Raw genomic sequence first — 21,602 nt, 5'->3', positions numbered from 1 at the left:
TTTAGTCTGCAGAAGAGAAGAGAGAGGGGGGATTTGATAGCAGCCTTCAACTACCTGAAAGGGAGTTCCAAAGAGGATGGAGCTCAGCTGTTCTCAGTGGTGGCAGATGGCAGAACAAGGAGTAATGGTCTCAAGTTGCAGTGGCGGAGGTTTAGGTTGGATATTCGGAAAAACTATTTCACTAGGAGGGTGGTGAAGCACTGGAATGGGTTACCTAGGGAGGTGGTGGAATCTCCATCCTTAGAGGTTTTTAAGGCCCAGCTTACCAAAGCCCTGGCTGGGATGATTAAGTTGGGATTTGTCCTGTTTTGAGCAGGGGGTTGGACTAGATGACCTCCTGAGGTCTCTTCCAACCCTAATCTTCTATGATTCTATGAAAAGGACAAGCATATAAAGATTGTGGTGGTATACCTAATGTAATGGACATTTACTGTTCCCCACAAAGTGTATAGGTGAAATGTAGACCAGGTGACTGGGTCATTTCCATATAAAAACTCTTTCTTAGGTCAGAGAAGACTTCCCTATTCAGCGGGACCTGGAATCCATGCAGAGTGAACTAAATACATAGAAGTATTTGGCACAGTAATTTGTGAAACTTTTCCCAGCACTGTTGTCTTAGCTGAGAACTGTGTTTGTTCAGGCAGACCTGAAGAAGAGCTCTCCGTAAATTTGGAAGCTTATCTCGCTCGCCAAACAGAATTCGGTCCAGTAGAAGACATTACCTCATCCACCTTGTGTCTCTAATATCCTGGGACCAGCACAGCTACAACACTGCATACAACTCTATACTAACAGTTTTTGCTATCCACTCACAAGAAAGCCATGTGGAGTTGTCATTTGTAGTTGTACAAAACAGAATATGCTGTCTCCTTGGTGGGAAGAGAAATCCTAGGTACAATAGATTCTGCTTAATAGCAATCTGGATCTAGGCAATTTCCAGTCAGTAGCAGCATTTTGTCAGGAACCAATCCTGTCCCACCGACTTTAACATTAATGGGATTTGGATATTGGCAATGGTGTGCGGCTTATTATCATGTTTTGAAAGAAAGGTCCCAGCTGCAGGCAGGGAATGATGTGCTGGCGTGTGCCTTCCCTGGTTGCTGCCCTGCAAACCTGCCTGCACACAACGACATGGTACATTTCCTTTCGCTCTCCAGGCTGCGCCATGCCAGGGGGCTGCATCTCAGGAAGGAAGTGCTGGGACATGCTGACCCCTGACCCCCAGAGAGCACAGGGAGAGGTGTGATGCAACTTTACAAGCCCCCATTCTCCCACTCGCCGTAGAAAGCCTCAGTACCTGGGGTGCAGCCCTCACTCCCTGCTGCTGTACTGCCTGGCCCGTAGGCAGGTTTGCAGAGCTGCACCCAGAGAAGGTATGTCACAACACTTCCTTCCCTGGTTGCAGTGACAAACCTGCCTTCTGCTTATTAGCAACTGCTGGATAATTGCAACTTCTTGCTGGCAACTGAGGGGTCGCCAATAAGTGGTGTCAGAGGTTCTCTGAACATGAGCTGAAAATAATATCTGAGGACAGGTGCATCCTCTCCCCACACCAGCTCCTTTTATACCTATTGTATTGAGCTTCTCTTTAGGCAGATGGGATAGTTCACCATTACCAATAGTGTTTAGATCCTGTCATGATGAGCACTACAGGAACCTATCAGATGACTCCTCAGTCATTCTTTTTCCTGTTGAACTTGGTGTCTAATTTTGAGCCAGCAAGTTGTCTGGGGCAGAAAGGCAAAAGGTCACTTGTAGAATGTGCTTTTTGAACCCTGTGTGTGTCCCTAACTTAAGCCATAACGAGAAATGTATTCATCTTTGGTTTCCCATGAAATGGAAACCAAATAAATTGGACTTCCCCCTAACAGAAACTATACTTCCTTCCCTCCTAGGCCAAAATGAGTCCCCTCTGAATCAATCTGATCCATTCCTTTGAAGATCTTCTTCTCCTTGCAAGTGGAGGAGACTCGCTTGCTATGCCTCCCTCCTCTTAGTTAGTTAGCCGTCCTTTGATTAGTGAGCTTCTTAGGTCTCCTTGCTAGATATACTGTACCATAAGCTAGCCATCTTCTTGCATGATGCCTCTCTTGCAGGGTTCTGGGCCAAGAGGAGTCCATGAACACTCAGTGAAGTGTTCTGGGATACATTTAGATGAAAGGTGCTACCAAATGTAAATGGCAGCTCATTACTGGAGACACTCTCAAGGTTGACTGACCCATATTTTCTGTTTAACAAATGTATATTTACTTTCACCCATTTCTTCTGAACTTAAGATGTTGTGGTTTTCCTGTCCAGCCAGTGCTACAGGAGGCTTACTAGAACACAAATTGCTACCTTGAGGCAACTCTATGAAAAACTCCCATAGTTCCTTTGTTACTACACTTTCATCTTCAGCCATGGTTGAACTCTGTGCTATGCTGGTATGTTCCCATATGAGTTACTCAGCTGGCAGTATACTGCCCCGCATAGAAATAAGCAGGGACTGAGGGAAAGTACCAATGGGCCCATTAGTCTGTTAGCAGTCTGCATGGTTTAACTTAGCTTCTAGATCCAAGAGCAGCCAGGTAGCTGTGTCCAGAGTGGATAGAGGTGTTGGAACTTCTCTGAAAATGAGCTGAAAACAATATGAGGACAGGTGCACCCTCTCCCCACACCTGCTCTTTTATACCTACATTCAGTCTCCACAAGCTTGGGTACTACTGAAATGCATCTGATATGCATCTGAGGAAGTGAGCTGTAGCTCACGAAAGCTTATGCTCTAATAAATTGGTTAGTCTCTAAGGTGCCACAAGTACTCCTTTTCTTTTTGCGAATACAGACTAACACGGCTGTTACTCTGAAACCTGGTACTACTGAAGTCTGCTCCAAAAATGTGTATTGGTGCAGTGATGCACTTCCTCTGAAGGTCTTTTGTGGATGGGGATGTGGGTGTATATTAATTATTAGATCATTGCTTTGCTTACATTTTTAAAGGGGTCTCTCTCTCCTTTTTTTGGGTTGCAATCCAACTCCAGAAGGTAAGACTCACTGCTAATGTTCTAAAGCTACTATTATATGTGAGCTTAATTGAATTTAATTCACAGCTTCATAATTAAGCCTTAATTAAGAAACCAACCAGCTTGCTTCACGCACAGGTCTATAAGCAGAGAGGTAGCTGTATAATTAGCGTTAAAGCTTTCACTAGTTGAATCTACCTTTTTGTGCATGCTGTTTGCATTAGCACTAGAGTGCAATGCAAATTTGAAACCTAATCTGCTTGTGAAGTGTGTGGAAGATGTCAATTAAGTTAACAGCATGGGAATGCTTAGTATCTTACAAATTAACATTAGAACTGTTTGTGAACCTGAAATGTGTGATCAAAAGCTTGATTTGCATGACAGTGTATTTATGTGCACTTTTGTTTTGGTGCTTTTTGGAGGAGGTTTGTCTTGTTCTGTGTGAAATAAGTTTAACACATGCTTTATAACTTATTTTTTTAACATTCCCAGCTTTTTCTGAATTGTAACTGTACATTCTAGAGTTTGGTAGTTAGTACAAACAGTATCAATTCTTAAAATGCATCTATGCTCAGATATTCCAATAAATAGACAAATTAAACTGCATTTTTAATCAAATGGTTCACCTCAAGTTTTCTGTGTGCTCCAGTTTTGAATGCAAAAAATGTTAGGGAGGGAAACTGAAAACACTCTTCATATCTATGTAACTCAGATGCAAAAACACAGAGTGAAGGAGGGGAAATTAATTAAAAAAAATAAAGCTAGCAGTATTCAAAAGCAAAAACTGAAAAAAATCCCAATTTGCAGCGATTATGTGTAATGAATGTCTACATATTCATTACTCTGACATATTTTATATTAAGGTTCCATTTATAAATAGAGCTAATGTTTAATAGATGTCATGGTTAATTTAGTCCAACAGGTGAGTTGCTTATGGCCATCTACAACACTGCAGATCTGTAACATATACTGCTCATGTCTGTAAGATGTTTATAACCTCAATTATCTGTTATAAACCATTTCTAAATAAAGTGTGGACTATTAGTCCAATAAACAAATCCCCCCTGGGTTGAAATTTTCCATGGAGCTATGTTATCGTTGTGCAAACATATACACATTTAGAAACAAAAACCATTTTTGGGCATGTTTCAACCAGAAACCTTGTTCACATAAAACTCTGATGAACCAGTTTTCTTGAAACTTGGTTTTCTTTAATCTCATTGAGATCATTGAGGCATGTATGCACAACAGGAATTTGTTAGGCTTCTCTGTTTGGTTTTTAATTTTTTTAGAATGTTTAGTATGCCTTAATCTAAACTAACAAAGATTTAAATTTGGCCACTCTAGCAAAATATCAGGATGTCCATAACTCACCTGAATAGTCAAGTCATTTAGAGGAATGAGCAGAGGGCTGAGAGCCCAGAACTCCTCAGTACTTTTTCTCATTTCTATTACTGAGTGCCCTTAACAATCCTTTGCAGTTTGTCCTTCTGTAGCATATTATAAATGCTATTTAGTTAACCCTCACAGCAACTCCCCCTCCCCCCCAAATATATTTTTATTTAAATTTTTCAGATAGAGAAGTTATCTTATTATTATACTGGATGTTGATTCTCTCTTCTTTGAATTCTTAACCTTTTCATTAATGAATTGGAGGAGGCGATAAGGAACATGTTAAATTTTCAGAAGATATTATTAAGTGAGGGAAATTGGGATATTTGAAGGCTACCAAATAAACTTCCAAGCTGATGCAGATAAGTCCAGTACACGCTATCATAGTTCAGGCATGAGTGTTGGGGGAAAGTGGTTATAAGTAGCAATGGAAATTAGCAAATGTGTCAATGGAAGCTAATACATTCAGTACACAACTATTCAATGGGCATGATAAACTTTGAAAGCAATAATCCTGAAGAAGAGACTGCAAGCAGAAATTTATTTAACATAGTGCCTAATATACATGGAGCTTCACAAACACACACAAGATACCTGTCCAAAGAATTGATAAATATGGTACGCTGGGGAATAGTTAACACACGAGAATGAGTGTAGACACACAGAAATAATGAATAACAGTGGCTATGAGCAAGGCCCCAGTGTTCTCTAAAATGATGTGGAAACTGCCATGGATAAAACACTGGCTTCTAAAAATGAAAAACTGTAGCACTTTGGCAACATTGTGAATGCTTCTGTGTGCATACATACTCTTTCAGGCTGGACATTGCACTTGGTACAGTTGCTAGATGTGCTGTGTTGGCCTCAATTTCCTCAGGATGTTGTTATACTTTATAGATGTTGCTTAGGTGCTTCAATTGTTGTTGTGTCTTATAAACTTTGGACAAGTAACGAGATGTACTTGTATACTGTTGCTCTTCCTGCTTGTTAATAAAGGTAGTTCAGAGTTGGCTCTGTGTGTTTGCCTCAATCTGCAATGTCTCACCAAGGAATCCTAAAGGTGCTACAATGAAGGACACAAATGGGATAGCTGGAAAGTAATCTAGGTTAACACTTCCTTAAACAGTTAAGATGGCAGACACAGAAATGCTTTGAAGCTTTTTATTATGAACTGAAGATCTTTCTGGATCTCGACACAATGCCTGAGCATACTGGCTGTGTGGATCAGTCTGACTAATTCTGTAGGGAATTATATATTGAAAGACTAGAGTAGTCCTTTGCTGCTAGAAGTTTAGCAGGTAACAGAGGTACCACCCCTTTTGAGCTTTATAAGAAGTGAAACTTATGAGAACTATTGCATATGCCCACAGCATTAGTAAAGCCAAAAGGGTAGTTAGAGACGTAAGGTATAATTGCCATTTTACAAACAAATTTGTTTCCAAAAGCTCTCCAGAAAACCTGTCCAGTTTCATAAACTGAATCTGCAGACTGCAGAATCCATGGCTACATCCACTGCTGCTACTCTGAAACATGGCTACATTTGGGACAGAACTCGGATCACTGGGCTCAATGCAGGAGTAACTGGATAAAATTCTAGGGCCTGTGTTATATAGAAAGTCAGACTGTAATCTAGTGGTCCTTTCAGTCCTTAAGATATAGGTCTTTGGACTTGGAGTCGGGAGACCTGGATTAAATTTCTGGCTCTATTACTGGCCTGCTATGTGAGTGGGGCAAGTCACTTCATGTATCTGTGCCTCTGTTTCCCCTCCCAGCCATGTTCTTATCGATACAGACAGTAAGTTCTCGAGAGCAGGGACTGTCTCTCACTATGTGTTAGCATAGTACCTAGCAGAATGGGGCCCCCATTTCAATTGAGGCCTGTAGGCACTACAGCAGTATAACAGTTCAGTAAAAATCCTAACTGACTCTCCATTTTGTATTCAATTTGTGTGTTATCTTAACCTATGCTGCAAGTGTTTTGGGAGGCTGTCTCTTCCTATGTGTTTGTACAACACCCAGCACAATGGAACCCAGATCTGTTTGGGGACTCTGCATGCTACTGTAATAGAAATGAATGATGATTAACTACTAAACTGTCTTATCTCTATAACTATAGCACTTAATGTGTTAATGTATAATTCTGGAGTGCATATGTGCTGGCTGAACCTCCTGTGTACTGTCTTCTGCCCCAGATTTCCCCTCTTATCCCTATCCCAAATGGAGCCAGGGGTGGGGAGGTACAGGCTAACTTAACAAAATTAGCCTTGTAGAAGTAAACTTTTATAGTAAAGTTTATTCACTACAGATTAAAAGATGTATCTGATCTGGAATGTTGAATCAGTTTACAGTTTGAGTAGTACTTCTGTATAGGAGTGGTGGGGGACTGGAAGATAGAAGCGTCTTATCCGTACTTAATTCTTGCAGTGTTTTTTATATGTAGATCTCAAAATTGTTTACCATAGGGGGTAAGTATCATCTCTATTTTACAGAAAAGATAAGTGACCTACCTGAGCTCACATGCCTAATCTGTGGTAGCTTTGGGAATAGAAGCCAGGTCACTTGACTCCTTGTCTCATGCCCTATCCACCCAACTTTTCTGCCTGCAAACTTAGAATAGTATGACGTGTAAATTGCACAGGGGAAAAAGCAGCATTAGCAGGGGAAAAGCACCCATATGGGTCTCCCTGTTTCAGTTCTAGTGGCCCAGAATTAAGGATCCAAACACCATATACTAGTTTTCTTGGTGGGCAACGTTTCATAGTTCCTCTCCCTTCTTTATCCCTCATCTCTTATTTCATTACAGTGCATAATTATACACACACACGTACAGCTTTTGGTATTTCTCCACCTGGCATTTTTCCACATAGCATACAGCTCACAGCAAATCCAAGAATAAATTCCTAATAGTGATCTGAATATTTATCTGTTTTTGAAACTAAGTTTGACTGCTCTGAAGCTAGCCTCCCACCCGAGTTTCAGCCTTATGCCCACCTTCTCTCCTCTGCTAACCCCACAAAAGCCCCAGTTGAGGTTATTGTAGCTATTTGTCTCCCATTTTTGGCTCCACTACAATATAGCAAGCCAGTGTCTCTCCTCTGCTCCCAACTCAAGGAAAACTGAACAGGAGCAGATTAAGTTTGAGCATTGGCCTGCTAAACCCAGGGCTGTGAGTTCAATCCTCAAGGGGGCCACTTAGGGATCTGGGCGAAAAATTGGGGATTGGTCCTGCTTTGAGCACGGGGTTGGACTAGATGACCTCTTGAGGTCCCTTCCAACCCTGATATTCTATGATTCTAAGTTCTTTCTCTCTCGCTCTCTGCATCTAACTAGACTTTGTACTACTTTCTCCTACAGATTTTCTAATTTCACTGTTTGAAGGTGAAGGATATTAATAAATTAGGGTGTTTAAAAACAAAGCCGTCCATGGGTATATTTACTTCATTAGCTCAGGATTTGAAGAGAGGGTCTGAGATGTTAAATTTGGCAGGAATCTTTCCCCCTGGACTGGGACAAGTGCATATTGAATTGGTCCTAACATTGCTTGGACATAGCAACTTCAGCTCCTCTCCCCGCTGGGGCTGGATTCACTCCACCTCTGCATGCTTTACAGTTTGACTGTTAAAGGCAGTGAGAGACCATTAGTGTCTCACTCCTGTTTCTCAGCAAATGACTAATGGGACTAATATTGACCAAGTAAACATCATCTTTAGTAGTGTTCCTTCAACGTTAGAGGCTAATCCTGTGCTTTTGTTTTCAGTGGGACTTCTCCTCTTGCATGTCTGAATGCTATGCTGCATACAAACTCCCGAGGGGAAGAGGGCATTTTCTATAAGGTCCCAGGGAGAATGGGAGTGTACACACTGAAGGTAAGTGTCTCAGCTGGAAGAACTCTCTTTAAAATCTTTAGTGAACTTTTAGCCATTTTAATAAGTGGTGGATTGATAGCCCTGAAGAGTGAAATGCTCCTCATCCAATGATCTTCAACAGCATAAGCAATTGCAATAGAAGCTTCCCCAGTGTGCCTCAAACCTGATGTTGAGGGACCATCTCCAAATGAGAAGGATGTTTACTCTTCATGCCTTAGCAGTCCTTCACCTCTCTGCTGAGACTGAAAATAAGGGGTGCCAACTCTTGCTAATGGTGATGTTAATTTGCTGATATCAATTCCTGTTCCCTAGGAACAAGGCTGACACATTCACTGAATGTAGCCCATTTATTAGCCATCAAGTGATAACTTTGTCACCATTAATCTGGATTTGTACCTAGGCTGAAGAATTCCTTCTTCCATTACCAATTGACTCAAACCATCCAGTCCCCCAGCTGGGGAACTTATTAAAAAGGGAACCCTAGGATTATTTTATTTGGAATCAGTCTAATTTGTAAACTATTAAAATCTTTATTTGAAATCTTGTTTTCCAATAACACTACTGAATTAACCAGCCTCTGGCACCGCTATAGATTTTTCCATAGATTAAATGTGAAAACTCACTCCCTTTGTTTAATCACCTATATGTAACCAGAGAATGGCACCTGTGTGTAATGTATGGACTTGAGTTTGGGGGAAATATGCTGGAGGTCTCAGGCATCCATTAGTAAATCGTCAGTAGAGTTTTTAAAAATTACAGATAATATTCTAAACACAGAATATATTGCATTCAGCATGAAGTAACTCTATTTTGGACATCATTATGGCAGGTAAGGATGAACTGATCATTGGACTGGAAGCAGGTGGTTACCTAGAGACCAGTGATCGTGACCTGATTTATCTTCAGTATAGGCAAACACAGGAGAGGACCACCAAGAATACATATATAATTATATAATATATATAAACTTACCATTTATATGTACTTGGTGCCTTTAAAATGGCAAGTTTCCTACAGCTGAGGAAAATTATGAGCAAAATTGATCAGGAGGAAAAATTTTAACAGAAATATGTAATTGAGAGTTGGGAGGAATTAAAGAAGAGTTTATTAGATGGCCCGAAAGTCTCAATTACACGTTCAAGAAAAAGGACAACTTTAGCTAAGAGCCCATCATGCTAGCAGGGACAGTGAAGGCAGCAATTAGAATTAAAAAAGCAATGTATAACAAATTGAAAAAGGAGAAGTAGACATCAATGTATGTAAACTAAAAGTTCTTCTGGTGCTTGTCTAAATCTAGATATTTCTATAATAAACACTATTCTTGGCACGCATGCGCTTAAGATCAGAATCTTTTGGCAGCCACACATGTTCTTGTGCTCCTGTACCAAAGGCATGAAGGGCAGAGCAGCCCAACTGCTACTCACTTCCTTCCTGTTATCCGTAACGGTGAGACAGGGCTGCACGGTGTCCGCATCTTGATGCATCTCTTTTAGCTGTTCTATTGTTTTGTAAATATTAATGTTAGTTTAGGAATAGTTAGTTCTTATTCAGGTGATTGCACATGTCCATTCCATTTCAGTATGTGCACACCCAGTGCACTGTTGGAGATTTTTGTCCTCAGCGGTACCCATCAGGGTGGCACATGTGCCCTCTGCTGTCTCATGCCACTGCATATGGTATAAAGGAAAGAGCCTCTCCCACCCCACTCCTTCGTACTGGTTGTGACCGTTGTTGGAGCGTTGTTAGCTACTGCAAGGTTCCCCTCTGTCTGTATATAGGTGGTGCTCAAGTTTAGTCATAGTGTGCGTTAAGTAAGCAATAGTATTAAGTTTTCTTTAATAAAGTGAGGTTTTTCTGTGCTCTTTGATTCCCTTTGGTACTGGTTTTGGTGCTGCGGCATGCCTCAGTCACCAGGCTCAAGACCTGCGAGTCCTGCAAGAATCTGATATGAGTGAGCAACCTCAGTCCAGTTGCTGCTTCAGGGTCTTTAAACAAAGAATCAAAAAAGACAAGGAGACCAGACTTAAATTTCTTCTGATGGTCATCCCTGCTCCCATCCTCGGAGCTTTTCTGCTTGGAGCAGGTGCAGGAAGGCTCCTCTTGTTTTGGTGGAACCCCAATGCAAGTCACTCTCCCTGAGAATGAGGAAGAGGCACCCAGAACATAGCTTCAAAGGACTCAGTATCTGGGCAATCAAGTTCCCAGGCACCTAAGTCCAGCAAGCATGCTGAAAAAGATGATGGAGTGCACTCAAGGCCATGGCATTCCCAAGGCAATAATCTACTCAGGTGGGACCTGAGAACAGGTCCTGTTGAGACCAGACCCTGAAGCAGAACCATCTAGTTCAACAGTGCTGTCCTTGTCGACTCAGCAGCAAGGTACTATCCTGGTGCCGTCAACTCTGGAAGTTTATGCTATGGCATATGATTTGCTAAATCTCTTGGTACTGGTTGTACTAGGGATCAAGAATCCAGTGGTACGGTTAACTGCTAATAAATATTTCCTGGCTTCTTCATTTCAGCGTTCAGTACTGTGGGCTCCTCTGGACACCTGAGAACCTCATCGTATGGTGCTGTCCAGAGGGAAACCAGTGATGATCTCTTCGATACCATCTTCTCCAGACTAGCAACACCAATACCTGGCACAGACTTAGTTGGGGATTGGTCCTGCTTTGAGCAGGGGGTTGAACTAGATGACCTCCTGAGGTCCCTACCAATCCTGATATTCTATGATTCAGACAGGAACAGGTGTTTCCCCCTACCCCCACCCCCAAACCACACATATTTGGTCAGATTTGGAGGTCAGCTAATACTTGTCACAGCTACATCACATAGCTCACAACTCTCCTGTGACTGGAGGCTCTGTGGTGGCCAGCAAGTAGAGATCCATGGCCTGGAAGAAATTGGGCTCCAGGGCCTTACCAATGGCCATTTTGGAACCATTGGGGTTTTCCCCCTGCCTCCAGATAGTCTCCGAAACCTTCTTGCTCTACTTCCTTAAGTAGGCATCAAAAGCCATCTCAGCAGGAAACTCCTGATACATGGCTTGATACTGAGTAAGAGGAAATTGCTCTGATGAATCTCCCCTTGGAAGAACCAGAGGAGGCCTCACCACAGCCAGCTTTGGCTTCCTCCTCTTCATTACTCAACAAGGCAGTGGTAGTGGAGGGCTCCTTACTGCCATCTGAAGATTATAGAGCCCATCAGAACCTCTTAAAGAGGGTGGCTTCTGCCTGGGATAGTCAGGTGGATAAGGTTTGAGAGAGGTCCCACAGACTTGTCGACATCTTAACGTTTGGCACTCCCAATTAATAAGGCTATCCAAGAGCCCACCAAAGTGCTGTGGCAAACTCCATCTTCCCTAATGCCTCCTCCTCCCTCCCCCCAGCAGAAAGGTCTGCTCTCCCCTTACAGGAATCTGAACATTTTTACACCCCCTCCCCTGTTGGTGGTCATTGGTGGTTTCAGCTGCAAGCAAGCATAAGCAAGCATCTTACTCAGAAAGCAAAGGATGCAATGAAGCACTATCTGTTTGGCAGAAAACGTTATTCAGCAGCTGGACTGCAGTTCAGGATTGCTAATCAGCAGGCATTGCTGGGTTGCTATGACTTTAACCTCTGGGACAGTATCTTGAAGCTTAAGGATGGATAGTTCCTCACTACGGTGGATGAGAGAAAATTAGTGGCCTGGACCTCACTGAAAGTGGATTTGGATGTTGTGATTCTGCAGTTAGTGCTGGGGTATCGGCCATTATGATGTGCAGATGTTTGTGACTCCAGCCATCTGGTCTCCCTTAGGAGGCCCAACAAACCATCCTGGCTTTTGGTTTTTACACTCGCTGCTTGCTCATCCCAGAAGTAAAAGATCTGACCCATACTAGATCTGTAAAAGTTGAACAAATGCCTAAAGAAAATAGTTTTCCTGGTCACTCTGACTTTCATTAGCCACTCCTTGGATTCTGGTGACCAGGACCCTGCCCTCGACTTAGAGTACATATTTTCATGAGGCAATATGTCAGAGCGACAGGAAATTTCTCCGTGTTTCGGTCAACCAACCCAACTACCATTTTTCAGTCCTGCCTGCACCTCTACATCTTTTCACAAAGCGTATGGCAGTGGTGGTGGTCTTGAGGAAACCAGAAGGTCCACACCTGGACAACTGGCTGGTGAGAGGTTGGTTCAAGACTCAAGTGCTGTCCAACGTGACCACTAGCCAGTCCATCTTTGGAACTGATTAACCCCCTACGGGTAAGTGATTCTGTACCTCTGGCCAAGAGGGATTTGATGTTACTGCATACATAAAGGTTGTTACCCGTCCCTTTATATTTATGACAGACAATTACAGGAAAAATGTTGCAAAAAGATGTTAACAATAATAAAAATCCACACCATGAAACCTGTTGGAACTAACTAGCATCCTTGTGGTAATTCAGGCCAAAATATATATATGGTCATCACTAAAGGGCAGTCTATGCGTGGAACTTTCACTGCCTGTGCTATAACAGTTGTGTGGGGAGACAGGACTTTGGTCTGCAAGGCTGTCATTCTGAGCTTTCAGCACAAAAACACAGATGCGCCCACACATGCGCAGACTGTAATAATTCAGTGAATTTGACATTTGTTTTTACAAGGGACTTAGAGAGCTGCCAGGTCCACTTCTGCGTCAAACTATGTCCGTATATTACTGGTCATTATGGACTTGATCCAAAGCCCACTGAAGTCAGTTGGACTCTTTCCATTGACTTCAGTGGGCTTTGGATCAGGCCCTAGGTCCTCTTCAATAAAGGCACATTCTCCCTTATCCAGGCAGTTAGGCTTTCAACTTAAAACACACTCCTGCTATGAAGCTTAGAAACCCTAGTTTGTCCTTCAAACAGATGGGGAAGCACAAGGAAACAATGAGACCATACTGGACAGTCTGATGAGCCATGGTCTTAGCACACCAGCTGCCCAAACTATTGTAAAGTTTTTTTTAATAGGCATCACTGCAAAAGAGAGTTTTGAGGAGGGATTTAAAGGAGGACAAAGGCTTTGTGGATATTTATGAGGAGCTTCTGCCAAGTGTAAGAGGCAGCCTGGGAGACTACATGAAAGGTGGTTGTTTAAAAATTGAAGTGGGCAATGAAGGCTGGCATCAGTGTTTGGATATGGGAATTGACATCTGGATAGGTAGGAATATGGATTTTAAAAAATAGTCCCATGCAAAATGGTCCCCTCTCCCCTGGAAAAAATGTGAAAGAATTGTGCTAAATTCCCCATCTTAATCAATTACTTTTTATGGCTCATCCGCTATTCTCCTTTTGGTGTCAAGTATGAGGGGGTAGCTGTGTTAGTCTGTTTCCACAAAAACAACAAGGAGTCCGGTGGCATCTAAAAGACTAACAGATTTATTTGGGCATAAGCTTCCACTTCTTCAGTAATCTCTTTGGATTCTAAGTTCATCAGGGGAAGGGATAATGTCCTCTTCCAAGTTGTTTGTAAAGCACTTTGCACACTTTTGATGTTATATAAATAATAGAATGATTATATTGTGTGGTTTGTTTGTTGCGGTTGGGTGGTGGAGGAAGATTTATTATCCTGGGCTAGGTGCTTTCAAACAGACAAGAAATGGCCCCTTTCCCAGGGAAGTTCACAATCTAAGGCCAGACATAGTGGTTAGGGAGCAGGAATACAACCCATAGAGAACTTGTTCAAGAGGGGCTTACATCTGCAGAAGGGAAGGTAATAAATAGTTAAGGTTAGTGGTGTCGGTGAGCAAGGTGGCAGGTGGGGATGTTGGAATGAGAGAGTGACAGGTATGTAAGGAAGGCAGAGCAATTGAATGTGGTGACAGAAAAATATAAAGGGATGGCCGGATGAGTGACAGGCAAGACAGAGGAGTTTAGTGGCAGCGTTTTGTATGAGCTGTTACAGGGCCAGGTGGGGGTGTGAGAAGCCAGAGAAGCGGATTGTCTCTGACGTCACTCTGCTGCATAGAAGAAACCATTGTCAGTGCTTAGTAAATAATACTGAAACTCTTTTCCTTTGAGGTTCTTTTGGTTTCCCGTACATTTTTTCATGGAATTGGAGTAGGTCACATTGACTCCACCTGATTTTCTTTCATTTGCAGAAGGATGTTCCAGACGGATTAAAAGAGCTGTCTGACGGCTCAGAAGAGAGCAGTGACGCGCAGTCAGACTCTCACAGCTCGGAGAACAGTAGCAGCAGCAGGAGTAGCAGTGATGGTGGCAGTAACAAAGACAGGAAGAAAAGCAGATGGAAAAGGAAAGGTAATTTGCCCCTTCAGAAGTGACTTTGCCATGTGTTAGGCCTAAAAGTGTCTGCAAAAAGCACTGAGACTGGTACAGATCACCTGTTGCTTGCTAAAGAAAAACTGCATGAAAAGCATGCTTCCCCCTATCTGGTTCATGTCTGAGCTCACCAGATGAAGGAATGTTTCCTTCATGTTGCACCATGCTCAAGATAGCATTTCCTGGAAAGGCATCTGCATGTAGCAGTTTGTGTTTGGGAGCTCTGTCTGAGTCACAGGCTAGTATGTTAAGCTACAAGCCCAGGCCACAGCAGATATACATCCTCCCCAGTGCAAGCAGACACCAACCTTCCTCCCCTATCCCCTGCATGCAGGAAGACAATGCCTTTAAATTCCAGCCTCACTGGGTGAGACGGGGAATTCCAGCTGCTGGTGAGCGGTGGTAATGCCGGTGAGTAGTGGTGGTGTTGAAAATCTGGGGCTGAAAATTGTCCTGCTTACCTGTCCAAAAAGCATTTGGACTGGCCCTGCTGTAATGTTAGGGGTGCTGGAACAATTTTTATAGTGATGGGGTGCTGAGAGCCATTGAACCAAACCATGAACTCTGTGTTATGATGGAATCCTCTTCCATCCAGGGGGTGCAGCAGCACCCCCCGTGCCCCTAGTTCCAGCACCCATGGGCAGTGTTTTTCTGTCTTGCCATGTCCCATGATACTGGACCCTATTTAAAGCTTGGACATTGCCTAATTTATTACGTGTTCAATGTTTTGTTGAAAATTGATTTATGTACCTTGTCAGTAATTACACACAAATTAAAGAAAACTTAATTGTCCCTTGACTGTCATTTTTTCTCCCAGCAAAGTCATTGGAGTCCAATGCTGCTGGTGATATCACAAGCAATTCCTGTTTCCACTGTCAAGAGCCGCTACAATGGCTCAATGAAGGTAAGTGGAGGAAATATCATGTTTTACCATCTGTTTTCTCCTAAACCTGATGTTTTCTCCACTTCATGGCGCCATTGCAGCTCCTTCTGTGAACTGAAATATGCCATGCTATGGAATCATAAGCAGCAGAGACTATATATTGTGGTCGTGTCTAGAGCTCTCATCCAGGCTGAGGCTCCAGTGTGCTAAGCACCGGACAAGCATTTGGTAAATGATACTCGTTCCCCAAAGAGCCTGCATCTAAAAATGTGAGGTGGGGGGATGGAAGGGTAGGACGGGGTAACAAAAATAATAGAATTTTTTAGTTCAGACGATCTGGGCGTGCAGTTCTCCGGCAATCAGCGTTCTGATCACAACTACCCACCTGCCTAGCCTGTTTAGGCAAGCTGGTCCTGCTTAGTAGTGTGGACCATGTGTTACTCTTGAGTCTGTGCTATTTCCCCAAATAATGCTGCCTCTCAATATTCTTTGTCCAAGTGAAGTGAAATGCAGAAAGATAACAATACTGTTTTTTTAATTCAATTTTAATTAAGAAAGGAGGTGTTAGTAACATAGGTAAGGATTGTTTTTGAAAGATAGCTTTTCATCTGTCTTTTTAAATAGAGTTTTTGGGTTCCATTTGCTGTTCATATCTGACACACCATTTCCCCCTCTTTCCTTTTTCTTTTTTCATGCCCGTGTTATGCAACCTTTTTTTACAATATTCTTTTCTCATCCTACCACATGTGATTACATTCTAGACACTGAATGCACTGTGCCATACCTGCATTCTGTTCCTTTCATAAAAGTTTTTCCAGTCTTAGTCCCAGACTACTTGTTTCACATGCAATGTTGTCTCAAGCGTGGATGTGCTGAAACATGTGCCTTACATATTCTTAGAAAGAAATGGGTCAGCAAAAGTGAACTGAAGCAAACCAGTTTGTGGAAGAACTACAGTAACTAGTTTCAGTGTAAATGCAATGGCTGATCTTTCTTTGCTAGCTGTTTTTTTATCTGCTGTTGAATCATTTTGAGAGGTATTGTCTGGATCTTCAGCAAAGGGGTTATGTCTTTATTGATTTTGGTGTATTAAGTGCCATGGGACTTGGTTCATTCCAGAAAATGCAGTTCTGTGGCCAGTGGCTCTAATGAGGAATAAGGAGCATAACTTCATTGCAGCATAGCCATGGTAAGGAGTGTGTGTTTGTTGTGATAATTGGGCCTACAGATTTACCCTAATTGTGAGCTCAATTGTAAAAAGTATATAAAAGTTCATAAGATGATTACAGCAACATATAACAAATGTTAATGGAAAAAGTTTTCAGTAATAAATGTTATAAACAGGTGCAAGAAAACCATACAGAGAAGCAGAAAAGGCCATGTTAATATACCTCAAGGACAATGTTGCAACCATGTTTCTTAGAAACAAAAGATATGGAACCAGAAATCAATGAACCAGAATTGATGTGTTGGATATTAGGCCTAATGGGGGAACAAAAATATAATGCAGGGATGGGCTATTCCACCCATCACTTCCTTTCTGGGTCTTAAAAGAAAGACATTTCAGGGTGGTGGGTGGGGGGGAATATGGAAGAATAGACGGAGGCTACTGGAGCAAGCTTCACCATCATGGTTGCCACACCCACCATTTTCTGCGACCCCAGACCTTCTTCATCCTAATCCTGAGGGATGTCCTGACCAGACCGGGCCAGAGAGAGGGATCCAGATAACATTGCCACCTCTACTGGCTCCATCTGAACCCCAAACACTGCCTGGGATGAAATGGGACACCAGTTATTGGGCATAATACAGGGATAACTGGATGGATTTTAATGGTCTGTGTTTGTACAGGAGGTCGGAGTAGATCACAGGTGGGCAAACTATGGCCCGCGGGACCCTCCTGCCTGGCCCCTGAGCTCCTGGCCCGGGAGGCTAGCCCCTGGCCCCTCCCCTGCTGTTCCCCCTCCCCCACAGCTTCAGCTCACTGCGCCGCTGATGCCATGCTCTGGGCGGTGCGGCTGCGAGCGCCTGCCTGTCCTGGCGCTCTGGGCGGCGCGGCTGCGAGCTCCTGCCTGTCCTGGCGCTCTGGGCGGCGCAGTAAGGGGGCAGGGAACAGGGGGGGTTGGATACAGGGCGGGGGAGTTCGGGTGGTGGATGGGGTCGGGGGCGGTCAGAGGGCAGGGAACGAGGGTTGAATGGAGGCAGAGGTCTCAGGGGGGCAGTCAGGAAGGAGGGGGGGTTGAATGGGGGCAGGGTCTTGGGGGGGCAGTGAGGGGCAGGGGTTCCAGGGGCAGTCAGGGCACAGGGAGAAAGGGTGGTTGGATGGGGCAGGAGTCTGGGGGGGCAGTGAGGAATGAGAGGAGGGGTTGGATGGGGGGGCAGTCAGGGGTGAGAGGTCCAGGGTGGTCAGGGGACAGGGAGCAAGGGGAGGGGGGTGGATGGGGCAGGGGTCCCGGGGGGCCATCAGGGGGCGAGAAGCATGGGGGGGTCAGATAGGGGTCAGGGGCTGGGCCACGCCTGGCCGTTTGGGGAGGCACAGCCTCCCCTAACAGGCTCTCCATACAATTTCGGAAACCCAATGTGGCTCTCAGGCCAAAAAATTTGCCCACCCCTGGACTAAATGATTAAATGGTCTCTACTGGCCTTAAAAATACAAGAATCTTAAACAAGGAAGCTAAGTTTAGTACCCAGAATAAGGTTACCAAGACTCAAATAAAACCTCTATTTTAAGAAATCAAATCCTTGCTTCAAGGGAGGAGCAATTTTGCTACCTAATGTAATGTTTCTTCAGCCTGGGTATACTGCGGCACTGGGAGGCCAATGATAAAAGACAACACTTAGTTCACACTCTGAAGCATGAAATCTAATTGCTTGGGTTTGGCAAGAAACTTTCCCGTATTAAACTTTCCCTTAGTTGTACAACACAGGGATTTTGCACCTTCCTCTGAAGCATCTGGGTGTTGTCACTGACACAGGCAGGAGATGAGACTGAATGGACTACTGGCTGGTTTGATTCGGTGTGACTGACTCAAACGCCCAGTATGAAGTAGCTGGTGACTTGTTCCCTCTGAATTTACTCAGAAGAGGGCGCTCAGCATTTCTGCTACTTCATTTCCCTCAGAGGAACCCAGCTACATCTACTGACAGGTAGAGAATACAGGATTTATTTGGCTCCTGGTATGAATGGGACTGAGATGATACCTTTTCCCATCACCTCTGAAAATCAGATCCTAAACTTCCCACACTTCCAGTCTAAAAATAGATTGTGCTTTAACTCAGATGCTAAGGCCGCCGTCAACATTCATTGTCCCAAGAACGTTGAAACAGATGCAAATGACTTCTCATCTTTCCTTGAGTAAGATAAATTCCATGCTCATTTTTCCTTTACCCCATAACACCAGTCATCCCTTGAGAGGATTCCTTAGATGACCAGGATGAATGGAACCAGTTCCTAGTGGTACACACAAGATTATATCTTACGCTGTCTTGCATCTTCCAAGTGCAAATTAGAGCTAGACTTTATATCCTCTTTATGTTACCACCAGCTCTATGGTAACTATTATTCTTCCTAGCTTTTATCTGGATCTGGCCTGTTATGGTCTTAAGAAAGGTAACAGCAGCCAAATTCCAATCACAGGATGCCAGTTTGCACAAATTAAACTTTTTGATCTGGTTGCACTAACACTTTCTGTTGTAACCCAAAATCTGAGCTGAAGAAAAGTACCATGAGCTAGAAGCAAGCTATGAAGAATAGTTTATGCTGCAGCCTATGACCGCAAAATCATAGCTGTACTTTGAAATGCTTCTAGGCACTGGATGTGGCTAGAAAGCAGTCAAGAAGATGGAGAGTATCTAAGGCAATGGGTATTTTACAATCATAATAAAACAGAAGTGTGATCTCTACAGTTTTAGTACAAAGGAGCTTCATATTTCCCCCTGGCCCTGATATAATTTGCAGAACTAGAATGTTATGAAATGGTTTACTCTGTTCTGTAGATACGTACTGTCTGCTACAAAAATCTCCCATTTTAGCCATGCTGTGGTTTTAACAGCCAAACCCATGAGTATGTTAAGAGTATTTTTAATGACAGGTTTCAGAGTAACAGCCGTGTTAGTCTGTATTCGCAAAAAGAAAAGGAGGACTTGTGGCACCTTAGAGACTAACCAATTTATTTGAGCATGAGCTTTAAGGTGCCACAAGTACTCCTTTTCTTTTTGAGTATTTTTAATATAATTTTATTCATGTATTTTAACAACTTTGTTCTAAAGCCACTTGTTCCAGAGCTGTCTGAACTTCATGTACCTCTTGGTAAATCTCTGCATTTAAACACAGCAGCTCCTACAACAATTAGTTTGAAATAATGCTACCCTAAGAACTTCAACTTCATCTCTGCATAGCTTGTATACTGCATGTGTTAGATACTCCTTGTAGATTGGGCCCAAGTAGCTCTCTATATGTGGGGGCGGAGGGGTGGAGAGGAATCAAATCAGTGAGCTAGTTCCTATACTGTATAAATGTGTTGCTTTGACCATGTCACCCCTCTCTTTGAATCCCTCCACTGGCTTCCCCTTCTCTATTGCATCAAACAGAAGCTGCTTATATTCACTTTCAAGGACCTTACAGTCAATCCCCAGCCTACCTGTCATCTCTTGTTCGCTATCGAGCTGTCAATGGGCTCACTTCAAATCAGTAGATATGCAAGTCTCCATTGCCCGTGTGTTAATTTCACAAACAAGCATTTTCATGCTTTCTTGCATGCTGCTCCATCATGCTTGGGGAGATGCTCCCCTTACACATCCACAGAGTTACCTCTTTATCCACTTTCAGATCTTTTCTCAAAACTCTCCTTTGCTGTGATGCAAGTTTAAAGAAAAAAAAAAAGTGACAATGGCTAGGCTGCTGCTATGCTGAGACCACTTCCTACCATACTGACCAACGCTGTCTGGTTGTTCATCTATACTCCCTTGTCTTTCTATGTCCATCTGTTGTCTCTTGTCTCTTAGATTGTAAGCGTTCTGGGGCAGGGACCGTCTTTTTGTTCTGTGTTTATAGAGCTCCTTGCGCCATGGGTTCCTGGTCCATGCCTGGGTCAGAAAAGACCAGTTTGTCCTGCATTTTCAATTCCTGTGTTTCACAGACCTGCTTACTGCTTCGTTCCCACTGACAGCTCATTGAATCTCTTCTTGCATCTCTCCAATAACGTTGCAGTTCTGTCACTCCAGAAGACTTAGTTGCCAGCTAAAGGTGCTGTGTCTACCATAAGAAACTTCTCCTAAAATTTAAAAAAATGGCGACCACAAGTTTAGCTCCAACGATGGCAGCACTGGGGTGGGAGCCCAAGTCTAAACAGGGCTCCAGGCAGATGCTGGTATTTTAGGCACCATGTAAACGAACATTCTCCAGAATGGCTCTATACAATGCAGTGATTACATAGCTTCCTGGAGACCTGTTTACAGGTGGGTTCCCACCATTGCTACCACTAGTGTGAACAAAGCAAAGGAGACTAGCATCCGAAGAAGAGCTGAGGTCTGCAGCCTCCAGGGGGAGGCCGAGTGTGACTGTCAGGCATTGCATGTTGGTGCATTTCTGGGGTCTGATTGAGGGACAGTGGTTTTTTGTTTGTTTGTTTTTTTGAGGGAATTGAGGGTGCATTTTATTTTCCTTCTTTCATTTTCTCCTTTCCACCCCCTTGATAGTTGAACTCCAGATCAGAGCCAAAAAGAGCTATGGAGAGTGTGCATGTGTAAGGGTCATCTGCCTTTTCCCTTTACCCGTAGCATTCTGCTCTAACCCAGTTCTCATGTAAATTGTTCTGAGTATCTGTGTTCGAAGGATTGTTGGGTTTGTTTGTTTTCTGTGTTTTGTTTTTTGAAAAAAGAGGCATGGGAATCATGATAAAGAGTAGCAAAGCAAGCCAGCAGCTGGTAAAAGCTTGCCCTCCCTTTGTAAAGCATGGTACCTCTAACAGAGAGGTGACTAAATCTGTGTCTTAGAAATAAAGGTGTCAAGCTAGCTCCATTATCTAGGTAACTGTGTTGGAGATGAGAGTTTGCTTCTGGTATACAGTTGTATTGCTTCATCCTGCCAGAATGGCAATTCAGAAGCAACTTCAGGATTCAATTACATAGATCAAGGGTGACCTGACATGTGGCAATCTAGACTGTCCCCCTACT

At 43.3% G+C, this 21,602-nt stretch overlaps 1 protein-coding gene across 1 annotated transcript in view; it reads left to right on the top strand.

Annotated features, from left to right (window-relative positions):
- ASXL2 (ASXL transcriptional regulator 2) overlaps nucleotides 1-21,602 on the top strand; it is a 243,012-nt gene that overhangs the window by 98,369 nt on the left and 123,041 nt on the right. The window contains exons 3-4 of the mRNA XM_084624546.1: nucleotides 8,149-8,257; nucleotides 14,365-14,524. Of these exons, the coding sequence (XP_084480672.1) occupies nucleotides 8,149-8,257; nucleotides 14,365-14,524 (269 nt within the window). The remainder of the gene's footprint in view (nucleotides 1-8,148; nucleotides 8,258-14,364; nucleotides 14,525-21,602) is intronic.

This window comes from Lepidochelys olivacea (assembly GCF_965140295.1).
Source record: "Lepidochelys olivacea isolate rLepOli2 genome assembly, chromosome: 3".
NCBI classification, from domain to species: Eukaryota; Metazoa; Chordata; order Testudines; family Cheloniidae; genus Lepidochelys; species Lepidochelys olivacea.
This window is presented reverse-complemented; position numbering and strand designations above follow the sequence as displayed.